Here is a 20,828-nt window from a genome sequence, read left to right on the forward strand (position 1 = left end):
TTTCTGTCCTAGCTGCTTACTCTTTTTCGGAATTTTTTTTTTTTTTTACTCACTTATTATTTATTTGATTATTGTTTTAGATAAATATCAAAAAAATCATACGTTATTCAATAATATTATTATGCACACGTTAATTTATTGTAATTTACTTTAAAGTTATTAAATTAATAAAATGTGTTTTGATAAATCTTACCTAAATATGTATGTTTTCATATAAATTATTTAATATTTCTCAACAATAATTGTTTCAACAGCTTATTTTATATCGTCGATACACTTTTAATAGTTATGTTTTCTGTTATTACAGATTAGCAGAGGATGGATATTGGGCCCAGAATTGTGTGACATGTGGACTTCGAGTGATGTGTTGTGCTGCACTGCTTCGATACTTCATCTCGTCGCTATAGCTGTTGATAGGTAATGTACACGATAGTACTGTTTTATTCTTTTTTTTTTTTAGCTATAAACAGATACAATTTTATTAGAATTAAGTTTAAAATTCATTAGTCATACATAAGTAATTTTAATTAGTATATTAAGAATACAACTTGTAGATACTTATAAGTAATTTATAGGGCTATAATTATAACTTGGTTGATACAAAGATAAGCGTTTTTAGCCTATATTTTGATAATAATAATAATAATAATTCAGAATATAACGAATATTTATTAATATTCCATCGTTCAGAGGATTATGATATGGCAAAAAATATGTATAAGTACAGAAAATAAGTTTACAATAAAGTGAATAGGAAACAGAATCCAAGGACAAATAATATAAGACGGTAGATAATACAATGAAAGTACTCGAAAGAGGTTCTTAACTTCAATGAAAAAGGTCGACTAAAGAATACACCGTATATATATATATATATATATATATAAGAGAAAAAAACTTAAATTAATTGTATTTAACGTTTATTACGTCGTAGACAATTTAGAAAAATTATAAAAATGATTACAATGACTGTGTGTTATACAACTACACTATTACAAACTTAGATAAAAACAGATAAGATCAATTTAGTTGTATTTCGAAAGATTTAAAAACGATTCACGTATCAAACAGGCATATAAATGTATTGGTCGATTTGGTATTCTATGGACATAGTTCTCGACCGGACTATAAAGGGCGTGGTTGAGCGATTTTAGCTTGATGAAAATTACTTTTAAAGCAATTCTTTCTAATAGTCCGGGGGACACTATTTTATATGGGTGGTTCTTTTTTTTTTTAAAAAAAAAAAAAACGTTATTTGCAAAGCGAAAATAGCCGTAGGATATTATTATAGTCAATATAAAAATACGGCAATAATTGAAATACTGCAAAAAAAATGTAACATCAATAAATTGGTGAATGATAAATTCGATTCTAATACCTCATAATACAGATAAATTGGCTTTGAACTTTTCAATTTTAACGATTCGATAAATAACCTTTTTTGAATATTATCTGAGAAAAATAATATTGCGCAGTAATACCTACGTGAACTCTTCGACCAACATCAAATAATGTAAGAGTATAATAGTAATGTAACAATTTTGTACATTTATGTCTAACCGTTTTGTTTATTCAAAAGAAACACTGTAATACTTGTTATATAAATCTAATCGAATTTTATAACAAAATAAAATTTAAATAAGAAATAATGTTGATTACCTCCCCTTTAGTTGGTTCGATTATTAAACAACACGATGAAATAAAATAAAATGTAGAAGACATTATTCTTTTTTACTTTTTTTTTTATGGAGAAATAATGTATTGAAATGTAACTCAACTTAAAATCATATTGCAACCATAAATCATATAAGTGATGTAAACAAATTCAATATTTTACTAAAAATCAATGACTTATTAATTATTAACTTTAATTGTTATTTGAAATTCCATAATAAATTAAATTTATATTAGAATAATTAATAACATTCCATTTGTAACGAAACTGATTACATTTATACATATAAGTAATATTACATTATTAAATAATACTGGAAATTTTGATTCATGTGTTATTAAATGGCATCTAAATTAAAAATGTTCAACTTCAGGCTTTTACATTCTGTCATTTGCAACGATGCTGATTAACGAAAGTCAACAATAACAACGTTAAAAGATTTAAAATTAATACATTTTGATTAGTTATTTTAAAACTGTTACAAATAACACTAGTCACCGCAGATCGGGATTTAAACAAAAACAAAATTAACATATATATTTTTTCCCCTTGTAAAAGGGGATCAGAGTATATCCACGGTTTCTCAGCCAGTCGTAAGAGGAAACTAAATGAAGTTGCGTCAGGTAGACAGTCAATATAAAAATGTTGTCAAAGAGTACGAGGAATCCGAATTAAAACTTAGACGGTTTGTCCCATCTAGAACGTGCACAGGGATGACAAGTGAAAGGAGAAAGGAAGTATCATAGTTAGAGGTGGAGGAGGCCTAGATGACGAAGTATTATAATACCAGATGGAAAGCCAGTGTGGTAATTGTTTCACCTGTTATGTGTTCAGGTAAACCCAACACGAGTAATGTCAATGGTGTAGGGATATCACCATTGAATCTCGGGTTAAATTTGCGTCAAGGTATGAGAGATAGATATAAAGTGAGAATAAGCACATATGATGATGGAATATTAACAGGCAAAAGTAAAGAATTAGCGGATTTATTGAAGTGAAATGTATGTGCTGATGATATAGTTTTGGTAGGAGAAAATGTGGAAGAAGTGAATATTAGGTTGGATGAATGTAGGTTTTAGACTGATGATTTGATGACGTTGATAACGATGGTGGTATACAATGTTAATGGTAAAAGTTACTTTGACGGTGACAGTGACCTCAAAACAATCGGTAATTGACAGTGAAGGTAACAACTACAAATTAAAACATAAAACGGTTTTTATGATTATGGAACACTCACCGAACTAGCGAGCAAAAGCACATGGATTTTCACGGTACAATCGTAATCGTGTAAAATTAAGAAAAATTGGACGACTACGCGATCTTATCATTAATGCAATTCAGCACTCATCTCGTGTGTGGCTACAACACGTCATCAAGCATAACTTATAAAATATACGAATTTGAATAAGTATATTTTAATAGAACGTCCCAATTTCTATATTCGTGTATTGAAAAATAATCTATATACATTTTAATAATTAGATTGATGAATCTTATTACTAAAATTTGCTAATTCATTTTTAATACCCACACGTTCGTGTATGTACTTAATGGTAAAAAAATAAAGAAATACAATAAATATGAAATAAATCTTTTTCCCGTAATTATGATTAGATTAGTTTACCGTACGTGCATTGTAAATATTAAAAAAAAATTGATTTGTATTCTATCTACTCAGTTTAAAATTTCACTTAATTTTTATCTTCATTCACTATTATCCCATATACCACCACTTACTATATCTAGTCAATGAGCCCTTAAGACGTCAATTATTTAATGCTGATGCGAATCTTGTTTTGCGATTAATTTAATTAAACTATTATTTTTTGTGTTTTTTTTACTAATCGTTTTAATTTACCGTGCGTTTGTATATTCTCCATTATTGTTAATTATGTACTTTTATCTTTAAAAGCGTTTAGCTGGTATAAATAAATAAAATAAAACATAAACTATATTTTTTATACTATATATATATATATATATTACGATCGATAATCTTACATTGAAATACTATCTTAAGTCAAATGCTTTATGCTCAACTATATAGATGATTTATCATTTGACACACGTATATAATACCGTACTTGTGTTAGTACACTTAAAATTGTGAAGTTTCTTAAAAGAACCTTTTGAAAGTTTATAGTAACATCACATTGTCTTAAAATTCAACACAGAGGAGTTTACTACAGACATTTTCTGCGCTTGGCAGGTCATAAATCAGATATGTCCGTTCAACTAGATATAAGGATATAATTTAGATATGATACACTTATATAAGTAGTAATTTTGACCAAAAATCTAAAATTTTACACTCCAGTTTTTTATATGGTGTTTACGACGGAAAAATTGATTTTCTCTTGACGGCTAGCGAAACGTTTTAATGATACCATGCCAATGTAGTGAACGATGATGCTCACATTATATTTTTCCCAAATCACAGATATAATGTATACGATATAATGTACTCGAAAAACAAAATATATCGAAATGCATTATTTTTGTTGTTTAGACTTCAAGCTTATAATTTTAATAACGTTTTTTTGTTCCTTTTTCTAAACGGTACAATACACAAAACATTGTATCAAAAATCGTCATGTTTCAAAAACTAATATAAGTGTTTTATTAACTGTATTAATATTTTAAGTCTTATACAGAATACATTTAAAGATACAGGCGCAGTGCAATTATTGATACAGAACTTTTATATGGTTCTATTCCACTTGTTGACCATGAATATTACTATATGATCGGTTAATCCGTAAACATGTATCAAATTATAATGTACACGAAGCGTTGGCTCGGAAAAATATAACCTTCTATTCAAATATGAGACTTTAAAAATGCGATTCTCGTCGAAAAATAATCATAGTCTATGTTGTATCGTATGTTCGCACATATTTATAAAAAAATATGAATAAAACTTATAAGATGTATGATAAAAATTCCATACTAGTGCGCTTAAAGACCAAATAATTAAAATGTTGCAATTTCGCTGGATCATCGAATTTGTTTCATTTAAACTGTGTACCATCCAGTCTATATTGCAATAACAATATTATAACTATTCAATATAAAACACAGTGGTGTTAAAACTTGTCGCAAAGAATTTAACAAGTGTATTAATAAATAGGTATTTAAACTACTAAGTTTCCGTTTAAGATTAGAATAATTTAATTTAAGTTATATTACAGCATACGTGATAGCTTAATAAACTTCTTCCTAATTAAAAAAATGTAGTTCTTGCACAACCGTTTTTGCCTTAAGTGGTTTTCGATATACTCATATATATATATATATATATATATATATAAAATATTATAATATATATGTATATATCATACAATTTTTTAAAAAAAAATCTCATTTTCTTCAATAATTTTATCACTCATAAAATTTATCTTTAAAATTCGAAAGTTTTATATTACCGATGCATATTTAAACGATATTAAAAATAAACTTCAGTAAAAGGCCGCTATACTACATAAACAACGAGCGTCTTATGTGTTTATGGATATATTTTAAAATACTCAGTATTATGTAATTTATGTATAGTGGTCAATATTATTTTTTCAAACCACTTGTTTGTTCCTATTAAAAATAATATTTTATGATTCAGCTTAAGGTGAAGTTTTTTTTATACAATATCGTATTATGCGTAATTATGGGCATACTATTATCTAATTATTGTTATAGCAAGAATTTGAATTTAAACTATATTTTTTAACCAAATAAACTAACGAAAAATCTGGAATTGTTAGATTCTAAAGGGATTAGAACATTTCAAGAAATTATTAAGTTTTCTTATTCGGATACTTTAATTTCGTTTTCTTAATAAATTCACCATGTTCTTGTAAAAAAAATCATTAGATTTTTATTTTAATAACTATATTTTACATAAAATGAATCTGATACAAATCTGTTAAGAATTTTTTATTTATTATCAACAAATTTTAGTGAAACTACATATTAAATTAATATTTTATACAAAATTAACTAACACACAATCTTCTAAACTTCTGGCATTACAACTTAAAATTTAAAACGTTAATCTTTCAACTAATTTCTTGATGTATTGAATCAATTTTATTTTCTCCGATTATATACTGTAATTTTCCATTTTTAATAGTGTATCGGCTATTTTTAATGACTGATATCAATGAATTGGTGTGTAAGATATATTTTGTTTAAATATCGCTTCAATGTTATATTATTAAAGTAAAAATCAATTTGGTTAAAATATTTTTTAAATACTGTTAAAAATATTTAAAAGTTATTCACAATCCAACAAAAATTATCTAGTGACCCATATTTTGGCTATCTAATATTTGTTTGCAACTAAAATTGTTAAACATTAAATATTTATTGTTGAGTAGGTGCAGCTAAAATTCAGAACACATACAATTAATTTTTGTTCATTCAACATTTACGAACGTATTATAGTTCTTTTTCTTCTAAGCTTTTACAGACCATTAAGATTCATTGCTGTAACAACACATTATCTCACTCCGTAATATAGTTAAAAATGTAAAATGCAATTCACATTGTCATTACTACACTTAAATTTCTACGATTAAGAAACGATCAGACGATCAAAAATATAATACAATTTTATATGTGTAAAATAATAAATCCATATGATCTATAAGTATTACCATTTCTTTTTTTTGATGATTATTTTAAAAATAGATTTATGAAGATTGTAAATATTTTAATGTATTCATAGAAATTAATTCCACACAATGATTCAATAATTTCAAGCTAAATATTATTAAAACACCAGTTGAAAACTAAAACAACTAAGAAAAATAATAAATGTAAATTATGTGTTTAAATTGAAAACTAAATAAGTAGAAAAGTTACTGATAAGTTTAGACATTATTTATGAGAGCATGTTCCGGATTTGGTCATAATATATTAAAAATAAAATGATTGACGGTATTTATGAATACATAAAATATTTATATATAATATATTTAGTTTTTAATAGACACTAAAAGATAATAAATATTTCTAGCTATAAAAAATGAAGTAGGTATATGCGTTAAATAATTTAAATTGTTGGCTTATGTTTGTGTATAAAAGTGAATTTTTTAAATATAATACCTTGTTACACGATTATTAAACGTATAAGGAATAAAATAAATCCCACTGAAATTAAACAGAACGTATTTTATACTTGTAAATTAATATTAATTGGAAATAATTACCAAAAACATTTCGTTATATTTTATACTGTTTTGTTCAAGATTATTTTGAAGTCTCTGGGTATAAAATTATTTAGTAACAGCGTACTCGTATAGTATGAAAAAAAAGGATTTAAGAACAGTAATTCCTAAAATATTAAACGCTTAAACGCTCATAATCTATAGTGTAGTGATTTTATCAGCGTGATGAAGAATTGCTCGTACGGACGATACGTACGATGTATTGAGTTTTAAGATTCGGACGAAAAATATAAAAGATTCAAAATATTATTCCATACAGACCTCTGAGTAATATAATTCCAGGTTATTGATTTTATCTTGATTTTTATTAAGTTCTAAAGAATTGTCTAACACTTTTATCCAAGCTTGGGATTGGAAACAATATCATAACAATACCTACTTAATCGTTGGTTTACTTATCAAGTTTTTCGTCGATATTAAATAATTAAGTGGTTTTGCAATTACTTTTCCGTATTTATTTAAGCAGGAGTATCAACTTTTATAATTATTTTTTCCACATAGTAAATTATTGGTTGATTTATTTAATTTTAATATACTAGCTTAATTTTCAATAAGCATCCACTATTCATTCTATCGCCGTACCATATAATATAATAAAAAAACATTTCAATATCAGCGTAAAAACCAATTAAATATTTAAGTACATACATTTACACACATTTAATAAGCTCCATGTCTCTCTCCCTCCCCCATTTTGAAAATTCGAAACTAAAAAATAAACTAAAATTATGCCATTCATTTATGGTTTCCATGGTGGTGGACTAAGCATGTCCCCAAGCCCCCCATTTTGAAAGTCAGATAGTTTGGAAAAGGGTTGAGCATAAACGACAGGATTAAAAACATAAAACAGCAAAAACGAAGGGTAAACGAATGTTAAAAGTTTGGTTTTCAATTTCCGTTGTGGGAGGGGAACTAAGCATGTCTTCTAGCCCCCCATTTTAAAAGTCAAAAAATGTGAAAAAGGATTAAGCATAAACGACAGGATTGAAAGTACAAACCAGCACAAACGAAAAACAAATAAATGGCATAATTTTGATTTTTAATAAAATTAAATAAAGTGTGAGGAGCATTAGACAACAAGCCCATTTAATAATCATAGAAGAAATAGTGGGAGATGAGAAAGTTATAGAACCTATATAAAGATTAGTAAGTAAACGTTTACATATATAAGTTCCTATATAAATAAAAGTTCATGTTTCATGGCTGAAAACCAAGATAATAAAATAAACAAACTTTATGATTATTTAGTAATAAATTACTTAGTGGAAAATAGTGTTTTTCCTCTAATATTTGGGCTAGTTTTTGTAGATGTTTTACTACAAATGGTTGCAAAAGTTTTCAATCTGAATTCAACTTGAACTTTCACTATCATCATCTTAATAGATTCGTAATAATAGAAGTATTAAAAATGTTTCAAATAAATTGATATATTTTATTAAAAACATCAGATTCCTGTAGACCTCTAAAAGTAAGCAAAATAAACAAAATTATATAAAAACCAAAATATTAGAAAACAACTTAAAATAAATAACACAGGATAATTATATTAAAAGTTTGAGCTTTCGTAATATGCACATAAAATTGAATTTGTATTAATATTATGATCATTATAATTATATAATTATATTGTTATCATGTTAAATACGTACAATATGTGGATGATTATATTTCATAATATATAGATCTAATTAATAATTAGATTAGATATTTTTACCAAACACAAAACAATCAAATTTTAATCACACCAAATATAAATCTAAATGAAATAGGTTGGAAATTTATATTCGTTACACATTTTATGCACATAGAAACTTATGTAGCAGTATATTTTTTCGTGTTGGAATTTACTTAACGATATATTTATTTTTTTTGTGTGGAAACTTAGAACTTGTGTAGACATACACAAAAGAGATTTTTACCTACATGTGAAACTTACATTCGACCGAAATAAAAACCCTGGCTTATTTATAATAGATTTTTCGTTTTTTTTTCTTTTAAATAAAATATGGAACAAGGTTAGAACTATAAGAAGTGATTTAAATTTGAAATGTATGTTATGTATTTGATATACAAATATGTAACAAAACCATGTTAATAACAATTATACCTGTAATATAAATGACTCTCGCCGTGGCCAAACATACAACACGGACTGGCGGTCTCGAGTAGATATCGAAGTACAAACGTAACAGTTGGCCGATAATCGTAAGTCAGACTGGGTACGTAATTAATTGTATTATGTGTTTAGAACTTTGTAGATGAAATAGAGACTGGACATCATATGTTGTACGCACGGTTATTTTTTTCGATAAGATTTGGTGGCGATACTTATGACTCATTTTAATGGATTCGGGTTCAGTAACTATATAAGAGTTTGTTTTTTGTTTTCTTATGAATCGTGAAGCTAAAAAGTGCGTTGATAAGATAATAATTAATACAAGACAACAGAATTATTAAATAAACGAATAAGGGTAGGCGTGGCAGAGCAATTATTGATCGGTTCTTCTACTGTACCCCTGTTCATTGCACCGTTATTTTCTAAAATATTTTTAAAAAAATACATCAAGGTTACCAGAATACTAATATTTATTGAATTTCTTATAATTGAGGTCGATTACATTTTTCGTGAAAATATATTTTACGAATAAGAACAATTCAATCCGATTATCCAATTGACATAAGATAGAATTTAAACACAAAATAACATAGATATGACAAGAGAACGTGAATGACATATGTTGATAAAATTGTATAAGGAAAAACCTTGTCGAAACTGTATAGGTCGGCTGAATAGTGAAAAAAAAATACTAAGGTAGAGTCCATGTTGATTACAAAGGCGATTAGAAAGGGAGCTTAAGTAGCGTGATGGTTACAGGAGGAATACGGTGCCGAAGAATATATATATATATATATATTTCCAGGATTTTCGTTGTTTGCAAAATATATTTACTCACTGGTGAACAGTTTCAGATGCACTGGTAATTATTGTACGTCATTTGGAAAAGGGCGTAAATTACACAGGCATATAGGGAAATTCTCGAATAAAAAAACCTACACACACACACTTGAGCAACACACAAAACATTTGTATAACCTTCATTTCTACTAATAGCCTGATCTGTGCATCGACAATTTAAATTATGAAATTTTAATCATTCACGAGTCACTATCCCAATAATTCACATTTACTATTATTACTCACACGATCACCTCTATAACCACGAAGTTCTTGTTCTACTGAAAGTCATGAACAAACAAAACATAATCTGTGAGTCTGTATGCTTTGAATAGAACGCTCTCGTGTGTATTAAAATATTCGTTGCTTCAAACCCCTTTTTCAATGTTTAATATGCGTGAAAAACATAAAATGTATAAATTTAATCAAACGTCACTCGACTTGTACATAGGCTCCGTGTAAACGATTCCACATTAATGCATCACAATTATTGCAATAAGCAATATTTGTATTGATATAATGACAAGCGTTTTAATGATTAATAATGATCAATCATCGCCGGTTAAATATTAACAATCGTAATATGTGACCGCAGATGAGCTTGAAAATATCTATACAACATGATCTCCAAGATTTTAATTGAAATACATAGGCGCTTAAAACGGTTTAGCCGACGATTATTCAAGCCGTTAACAGTTATTTCCAAATTATTCAACACCACCCGAATGAGAAAATGACTATAAAATATATCGGGGTCGGTCGTGTTTTCCGCACTAAATTATACCGTACACCGTTACAGGTGAAGTTTTAATCATTTATTTAGCGATGCATCGTACAATAAATGGTTCAGTTGAATATTTCACGAAATACATTATAATTAATTTAACTAACTGGAGAGTTACATCCCCATAGTGATTTAAAAAAAAATGTATCGAATTTCACGTAAGCGGTTTAGTGATAAATAGTCTTATCGTGTTCGGAACACGTTCGCTTTGAATTTTATTTTTTGTGCTGTGCATTTTTATTATTATTATAATTGTCGTCACGATTATTATTTTTTAATTAAAAATAATAAACTCTAAGTGTCAAACTGCGTACGGCAATTAGCTAAAATCATTATTCGATATGAGTCACAGTGGAATAGAATGATATTAAGTTTTCCAACAATAAAAATGGTTTTCAAAATTAATTTAATAAATATAAAATTAGGAATTGATAAACTTAGTAATATATTTAAACTAGAATAGAAATAATAAAAGCGATTTTTTCAATTTTTAATTTTCTTTATTTCCGATTTGGTTTCATAACTACTCGAATTTTCATCATCATCTGTTTTTTCTATTAAAATTAGTTGAGATTGAAGTTTATCAGAAAATGTTCACTATTTTTTTTTTCAATATATAATATTGATGGTAAATAAGGATCAGAAGTCATGAGCAAAATATGAACAAGATATTTCTGTATGTTCAATCTTGAATTATTGTGTGTATAATGTTTTATATATTTCTTGTAGTTTTCAGTTCATCTTTATTTTTCTATTGAAAATTAATAACTACTAATTTAAAATGATTTACTAATATAAATTACTTTATATTTACCTTATAGAATAATACAAGTAAACTGTCAAAATAGGGCAACGTATGATATCAAATCCCTAAAGAAAAATTGTATAAATACTTGGAAATATAAAATACATAATCAGGGATAAAGTGAGACAATTAATTGCGTATGTGCTGCGTCCATGGGGAGTTTACAAAAGCTTCAATATTCTAACATCTGTATAAGCTTTTCTTATACTTAAATTGCTTATTGGGGTCAAGGCTATCACTTGTTTTCTTGTACTTCTTTATCCTAACTTCAAAAAGTTGCTTTGGGTGGTGTAATCAATTTCTAATATATTTTACATATACTATACTGTTATACCAATATCAATATATATGTATATAGTATATAGTTCTTAGAATTTTAGTTTTTCGTAATTTCGATCTATTGGACCATTCTAAAAAACATTTTAGACCTACAACGAATTACAAAAGAGGCGATACTTTTCAAAATCAATTTAAACATTTCAAATTTAGCTTGAAGTCATTTTTTATAAATTTCAAGAATTTGTTTTTTGCCTGTTAGCTTTATTTATATTTATATTTTTTAAGAACCAGAATTTTTTTTTTTTTTTTTAATAATATATCAGGATTAGTATCTTAATGTAAATTTCCGTTTTTTTCAATCATACAAGCTAATCATATGTTCTTTAATTTTTTTGAAAGAGGTATTCAATTATCTTTTCCTAATATAAGTTGAAAAATATTTTTACAATGTTGGATTTCCCTAAAGTAATAATTCTTATTAATTTTTCAATAAGTAAAGAAAAACTCAATTATTAATTATAATAAATTAGAAGTTATACATTAAGTTTATTATTTAAAATATTCATTATTTTTTATACTTTAGTAATTACTTTTAAGTAATTAAATTTTAAAGTTAGCTAATTTTTTTTTTTAGCCTACATATGATACATTTTAAATAAAAAATAAAATTTTAATCTTACCTTCAATATATAGAATTGCTCAAATAAAAATTATTTATGGAAGATAAACTAAAGTTTATCTTTCGTTTAAAAATACATAAATCATGAATCATAAGCGTGTACAGTGCACAATATACAGGCGAGTACAATCATATCGTTTAAGTTACTTATACAAGTTATTGTAGAATATTTATAAAGATTAAAAATACAATTTTTTGGATGTATAATTAATAAATATCAATTTTTCTTGGAGATATATAATTATTTTTAAAAATATTTTTTCTGAGCTAAATGAAATAACTATATTATAATTATTATGATTATTATTATTATATAATTTCCTATTATATGAGTGTACATACTATTCTTGTTAACTAAATATCTAAAAATTTAATATTTTAACAAAAACCTATAATTAACACAATATACATATATGGTATATTAGATACAAAACATGTTTTATAGCAATGACGATCGAATTTAAACACTGATTATTTTATGATTGTCTAATAATCGTATTTTCAATTGTCACATTATTTTTGCATTACTGTTATGGTTTCGAAAGCATTCCGTATGTCCATAATACAGTACAAGATTACAGTTTGTCAATCACTAGAGAATATTTTTATGAAGCTGCAAAACACTTAACTTTGAACATTCAATTATTAAAAGACTTCACTTTAATATGCACGATAATAATTGTTCCGCAGGTATTGGGCCGTCACTAACGTCGATTACATTCACACGAGAAACGGCCGACGGATAGTGGGCATGATTGTCGTGGTGTGGTGCGTTGCGCTGGTGGTGTCGTTGGCTCCGCAGTTTGGCTGGAAGGACCCGGATTACTTGGATCGCATCAATATCCAACAGCGGTGCATGGTTAGCCAAGACATTGGCTATCAGATATTTGCTACGTGCTCCACATTTTACGTGCCTCTGCTGGTCATCCTCTTCCTCTATTGGAAAATATTCAAAATAGCCAGGAGAAGGATTCGCAGGCGAAGAGCTCAGAGAAACGCAATGCTCGAACACTCGAGGTTAGACCTAATGTTTTTGTATGATATATAATGTTAAAGTGGTTTCAACAATTAACAAAAATATAAACGAATAAATAATCATCATTTCTACCGTACCATACGAAAACCATACAAGAAATCAATAAACATATTTTTAAGCTCGGCAGGGGATTTAATGTATTAAGGATAATATATTGTTTCCGCCATAGCAAAAACTATTATTATGATTTTCTATGATATTATTCAACCGGATAGCGTTGAAAAACCCGAGATAATACGTGGGGAACAATATATTATGCCATTTTTGCGGGGTCAAATCTGTAAAACAATACCTATGAAGGGTCAGGTTGTACCGCAGCCGCTATAAATCACGTGCATTTCGCAGTCGATTTTTACACAGCAATGAGTGCGTGCAGTTGGTTTCTGATCGCCTTAATATTGTTTAACCGCCGGGATTAATGAATTAAGTAGGTTTTCGCTATAACTTAGTAATCGAGCTTTTCACATATTGTACGTGAACGGCGGCGCAGTGATTATAAATAGGCACTCAAACGAACGCAAGGATTACGACGGATGTATACACGGTCGTTTGAAATAGGAGCAACAAAGGATGAGAACGTCACGATATGTCGAGAGATTATACATGCACATTATACTACAATATATAAAACACTAGCTATGCTAGCATTAAATTATTCCAATCGATTTCCTTTCAACCACTTGGCCCCTACTCTATTCGATCTACTGTGTTCCTGCAGTTGGATTTCCAGTTCTAGATAAAATTCTTCGAACTAGACCAAAAATGTTGTCAAGGGAACAAGGGTTTGAGCCGGGCTCCCATAGGCTTGTAAAAATTACACTTAGTATTTTACGTTCTTATTCGGACTCTTATTCTGATTTTCTTCTAACTCTTTAATAATATATGTGTTGCCAACCCAATTTCTGAGCTCACCCTGTTAGTGTATAACGTAGCATATAGCCATTTTTCGAAGACCACTCGTATTTACTCCGTTTGATTCGTGTACGGTCGTGAGTCTCGGAATTAACTTTTCGATTTAATTTTTACCAGTAAGATTCCACTAATACTAATACCATAATACTCTACAAATATAAGACATTACGTTTGATCCTTCTCGTACCCATGGATTGAGATGACTTTTTGAAATAGTATATCATGCCGTGAGCTTTTCTCGTCTCTTGATTTGTGAAATTAAAATTATAATCAATCAACAATAAATACGCGTTTTGACACATTTCGTCACTGCAAAGCCTACAATCGTAACATATTACTAAAATCACTTCCTGCAGACCGTGCTCTGTAAATAATTGCTTCTGCACTTTTATTTAAAAGTGTTGAAGTAGGCGATTGTTTGTACATCAAAATGCATACTTCAGTGAACCTGCTTGATTATAGTCAAGAATTAAAAGCATCATTAGCAACTAAATAAATATGTGAACCACGTACAAGAGTAGAAATCCGGAGTTACAGCAAAATTATCCCTGGAGCTGCTTAGCTCTCCGTAGAATTTTAGTACCTATACAATTATCTTACTTCTTATAATTATTATTCTCTCGCTATTAATATAATATGGGTTTCACATTTCTAACGACAAAAAAATTATTGCTTTTATAAAAAACAAGCGGCTTCGAGTAATTTGTTACTCGTAAAAAATGCCATGTATTATACAATTAAAACTTTGTTCAAATTGTTATTTAATACTTTTTGTAATGATTTTACAAAGTTTTTTAAAAAAGGTTTCATACATTCCATCGAACTCCTCATGATTAACTTACAATGCAATTGTTATTTATTTATTTTATAAAACGTCTATGTAACATAATATTTGACAATATTACTTAGGGATCTATGTTATATGTTCAAGCTGCTAAACATATAATGAATTTGTATATAAATAAATAAATAAATAGTTTATGTAGGTACAGTTGACAAAATCGTAATTTTATATAATATATATATATAATACCCAACGATGATTTTTTAATTCGAAATCGATCGTATTATCGTATTTTATAAATATAATAATACTCCAGGCTAAGCACTTATTTATTCATTCGTTCATATGTGTATATACTATTCATTTATTTATTTATAAATTAATTTATAAATATTAACCATTTAATAATTTTTAATTTTTATTTTATTAATAAATTTATACTTCTTTAAAAATTAATATTAATAATAATATACAATTAATCTTTTGCTTTCAGATGATAAAAATAATAAACTGCTTAAAAAACATATTTCAGACACTCCAACGTTGGGTTTGGATAAACTTTGTGTGTGTCCTGATGCTGTGTTCTTCTTTATCTCTTTTTTCGTTGTAGTTAAATCATATATAGTCAAAATCGTATTCTCATCCCTTGAATATTTTATTTCCATTTCTATAAAATGAATACGAAATAAAATAAAATGTTTTGATTTGCATGACAAAAAATCATACTTTCTTTTCGATTTCTTGCTATCCAGAACAATAAATACAAACGATACATACTCAAAACCTGGTATTGTGTGTACAGTATATTTTTTATTGTAGGACTACTCCCTTGCGTTAATATGAGACATTTCATTTTTGTGTTTTCGAAGAACATTTTTTTTAACTGCATCGAACCTCGAAAATTGACGATACGCAAGCAACAGGATGGTGTGCATTATTTAATTTTTAAACAATATTCGTAATTAATATTAAAAAAAATATGTTAATAGATCATTCCATAAATAATATTTAATATCGCAGTATTTTCAAACTATATTAGTAAACACTTATAGGTAGTAAATAATACGATTTTTTTTTTTTTTTTTTTGCCACCGATCTCGGTTGATTATTATATTTAAGTTTTCCGGACACCTGTAGAAATCGCTTATACCTGAACAGCGCGAGTTTATCGGCTTTGCCGGGTAGGGTCATGACCGCGGATGCAATGCGTGTTAGCGGTACGAACAGCCGATTCCATGCAGTTCGCTTGTACGTGTTTCAGGTTGAAGAAGGCGCCGGTGGACGACGCGGCCGCTGAGCCCAAGAAATGCGGTTTCTTTCGGAAGGCCGTGTTCCTACGCATCAAGAAGAAAAAACAAGTGGAAGAGGCGGCCGTGTGCTCGAGCATCGGGCTGATCGACGGCCATTCCAGCTGTTCCATGCCGGAATCGTCGCAGGACGGCGGCGGTGGCGGTCAGTCAAAAGCGGGAAACGGGAGCGGAAGCGGTGGTTGCGGGAGCGGAGGCGAGGAGAACAAAACCACCGCGTTCACGATCACCTCGAACCACAATCACGGCGCGACCACGGCCCCCGCTCAGCACCAGCACCAGCACCAGCATCACCAGCACCAGCATCAACAGCACCACAATCAGCTGCAGCCTCCGGTCATCGAGGACGACGGGCCCACCATGACGGACCCATCGGTCGGCTGCGGCGGCGGCATCGGCGGCGGTGGTAGCGGTAGCAGCGGTGGCCGGCACACGGTGATCGAGATGAACGTGAACCGGATGAGCGTGCCCGCGGCTGCCCGGGTCAAGCCTAAGCGCGAGAAGAAGGAGTCGCTAGAGGCGAAGCGAGAACGGAAGGCGGCCAAGACCCTGGCCATCATCACCGGCGCGTTCGTCGTGTGTTGGCTGCCGTTCTTCATCATGGCCCTGGTCATGCCCCTATGCCAGGACTGTGTCATCAACGAGTACGTATCCAGCTTCTTCCTGTGGCTGGGCTACTTCAACTCCACCCTCAACCCAATCATCTACACCGTGTTCAGTCCCGAGTTCCGGTTGGCCTTCACCAAGATGATTTGCGGCACCACGTACCGGAGATAGTGCGCGCCACCGTCACCGGTACCGTTTCAAAAGATCCGTATTCACGGCCATTATCGTCACGTACGCGTAATCGTAATAATAATAATAATAATAATAATAATAAAAATAATTATAATAATAATTGTATCGCGTTTTATCCGCAGATTTTAAAACACTAAGAATGCCATCGCCTTACAGTTGTACACGATTGAGACCGCAGATATAGATAGTTATCTGGATTACAAAACCGTTCGAACGAATCATTTTAGACTTTTTTTTTTCGTCTATGAGATAATTGGAACGTAATACATGTAGACACGTTAAATTATCTTTAAATCTAATTGAACAATAATAACAATGAACCCCATTTAAAAAGTATACCTATGGGTCATCGTCGAACCATACCGTCGTCTGGTTTATTATTATTTACATAACTTCTGTAAAAATGGACGGTAATTTCACTTTTGAATGCAAGTTGCCGATCCGGTTCGTTGTGTATGTTGTCTGCGAACGAGGCAACCCACCGGCTATCGTACCCATCGAGCCAAGCATATTAAATATGCACATCAAATTTTGATAGACGGTATCGCTCTGCGACGTAAAACCGCAGCGGTAGATGTAGCGTGCTCGTGCGGTAGCGGAGAACTTTTGACAGGCTCGCGTACTGGTGAGATCGACGTGGCTATAACAACAACAGTAAAGATAATAACGGCACCTCTTTGCAGTCGTTCACGGGTTCTTTTTGGGCGTGGGGAAGCGATACGGAAATCGCACTTCTACACGCGTACCCTATTGGGGGGGAGGGCGATTCGTTCGGTCGTCTGTTCTGGGCAAACGACCTGTCCGCGCAGCCGTCCGGCTTGATCGATAAGTGTCTTCCCCCCCCCCTACGTGACAGCCAAAAACCGGAAACGTTCGGTTGCGGGTGTCTATGGCTTCGGCGTTGGACTTATACGAGTTGGACGTACAATGCGACTCGAAAAAATCTTGCGCGGACGGGAGAAAGGGGAAAAAAAGAGATACTACGACGTGAATCGGGTGACGTGTCCGTGCGCCGGGCCAACGTTCGACCGACCTAACCAACGGGAACGGCGGCTCGCGCAGAACGGTGACGATGGGTCCGAAGGGTTTCTAGTGCCACCGGAATTTCACCCACATGACGGGGTCGGGGCTACCGCGTTTCGCGAGACCAATATATTATGTTTCGATAACACCTCTCGGCTGCGACCACGCTGGTTCCTTGTTTTAATCCTTTTCAACCCGTTACTTTATTATTGTTATCGTTATTACAAGGGAGTTTAAACAACGAGATATTGTTATTGTTATGTTGCTGTCATATGATTATTGTTGTTATTATTATTATTATTATAGTAATTATCATCTGCAACATTGCTCAGCCATCGAGTCGAATAAAGGATAATAAATATACCTGTACAGTGTATACCGACTGTACATACCCAACGTCCTGACCTACACAAACGTTTTATGAACTTGGTCGAAAACGTCTTCCTGTCGACATGAAACGATGTCGTGGTGATATGAAGTTAAAAAAAAAAGAAAAATCGGACTTTTTGTACTTTCTTTCGCGCAAAACCTGTGTAAAAATCATATAAGTATGTATATATATATATATATACGTATATACATATTATTATATTTTAATCTTATCACACTCTTTAAACGGATTCCGTGATGCGGAGCGTTTTTAATCACATTGATTCTGTTTTATAAACCTTCACAATAGTTATAACATCGCGGGTGATAAAATAAGAAAATGGCAATTTTTTTTCACATTTCTCTCATTTTCTTTTTAGCGTTTTAGTTTTCATATAATATAATATAATATATACATAACATATACATTATATATATATATATATATATATATATATATATATATATATATGTACAGAGCTTGTCCTGTTGCTGCTCCTGCTCCCGCTGCCGCTGTTGTTGTACTGAAAAGTCAAGTTGGTCCAGCGGTTCTGTTGCTATGATATTTCGTTATTAAATTGTTTAAACATAATATATATTTGTATAATGTAGCTTGAAACACTCGATTTGTGGGTTTCACTGTTAAATTATATTCGTGCATAATGGAAAATATCCTATGATTGGCATGTATATTTGTATATACAATAAATTTAAGTCGCTGCTAGCTTTATACACTTATATATATATATATACATTTATAAATATTTATTTTTTTTTTTTTTGTATATAAATGAAATGGCAAAATGTAGTATAATGTTTAAAAATCAATTCAAACATGGCCAGTCGAAACGGGCGAGGTTAACATAAAATTCAACAGTATGATATAAGTTGTTATTTGCTCAGGATGTTGTTTAAAATTATTTATTTACTGTATAAATTAGTTTTATTCACGACTTGTTCCCGGTCGTGCCAATCTGTAATAATGCTGTATTATTATTACAATTATTATTTCCCTACCAATGTATAAACAAAAAAATCAATTACACTGTGTAAAGAAATTGCCAACTCAAACCGTTTTAACCACCGACTGCAGTAGACCAGTCTTTTAAAAAAACTTAATACATAATTTAATATTAATAATTAAACGTTTTCTTGGCATTTTGTTATTTATACCCAATGTAATAGTATTACATTTGTTGAACTCCTTTCGACCGTGTTGGTTTCTAGTCAAAAGTTATCGTTTCAAAATTTTCAATTCTGTTCGGATCAGTTCATCTGTGTAATACGTTTAAACAATACGGTATAATCATTGTTATTGTTATAATATGTTCGTCATTCACACTCAAGTGTAATTACCTATATAGATATGGAAACGCCCTATTTATTGTTAATACATAATATAAAACCATGTTATTATTATTATTATTATTTTCATTATTGATGATGATGTACTTATACTTATTACTATTCAAATTACGATTTTAACAAACCAAAATAATTTTAACATTAAGTTTAACTATCATATTTTGTTGAAATGTTATATAATTATTAATAAAAAAAAGCCAATTTAAATGTATGCATTGTATGTTACACATGAAAAAAAAATAAACGAATTGGCTACTAGAAGCTAGTAATATGTTTAAACTATAAATAAAACTATCCTTAAACAATATATGTATATATTATATATATATATATATATATATATATATATATACATATTTCTCAACATTTTATAAGTCCATTAACATATGTTTACATTTGTTAGACTGAACTCGTATTCTATGTTATTGAAAGAAATTAATTTCATTTATTAAATTTATTATTGAAACTCAACTTTGTTTTTTCTTAAATTAAACGTTTGTTTATACATCTACCTTGCAGTGTTCTCAATCAAATGGTAAACAACATCGACAATTTAAAAATCATCGAGCCGTGTAAAACGGTAAGTACATTGTAATATTCTAAGATTATTTATTTTGAAATTAAATATTATGGTTGAATATTGAAATTATCTCCTTATAATCGACCGATTAACTGATGAATCTTAGCTAAACGATAAAAATACATTATCTATTTTCTAACGAATAAGCAAGAATTCCACTTTAATGTATTATCATACCGAAAAAATATGGTATGACCATAATATTTTGTATTTTTTTTTTTTTTTTACTTCTTTCTTCACATTATACC

At 29.8% G+C, this 20,828-nt stretch overlaps 1 protein-coding gene across 3 annotated transcripts; it reads left to right on the plus strand.

Moving 5' to 3' along the window:
- Window positions 1-283: 283 nt before the first annotated feature.
- Window positions 284-19,035, plus strand: LOC112693200 (5-hydroxytryptamine receptor). 3 transcript variants are annotated; one of them, XR_003149460.1, is made up of 4 exons: window positions 284-417; window positions 13,097-13,423; window positions 16,400-17,294; window positions 17,366-19,034. XR_003149460.1 is itself a non-coding variant. In XM_025568161.1 (3 exons), the coding sequence occupies exons 1-3, from the start codon at window positions 347-349 to the stop codon at window positions 17,220-17,222; spliced, it is 1,221 nt and encodes a 406-aa protein (XP_025423946.1). In that variant the 5' UTR covers window positions 284-346; the 3' UTR covers window positions 17,223-19,035. The 3 variants fall into 3 exon arrangements, 1 of the variants encoding a protein (XP_025423946.1); XR_003149459.1 differs by having other exon boundaries at window positions 16,400-17,282; XM_025568161.1 differs by having other exon boundaries at window positions 16,400-19,035.
- The last annotated feature ends 1,793 nt before the right edge of the window (window positions 19,036-20,828 follow it).

The sequence above is a fragment of the Sipha flava genome, unplaced genomic scaffold (assembly GCF_003268045.1).
Source record: "Sipha flava isolate LNK unplaced genomic scaffold, YSA_version1 81_pilon_pilon, whole genome shotgun sequence".
NCBI classification, from domain to species: Eukaryota; Metazoa; Arthropoda; class Insecta; order Hemiptera; family Aphididae; genus Sipha; species Sipha flava.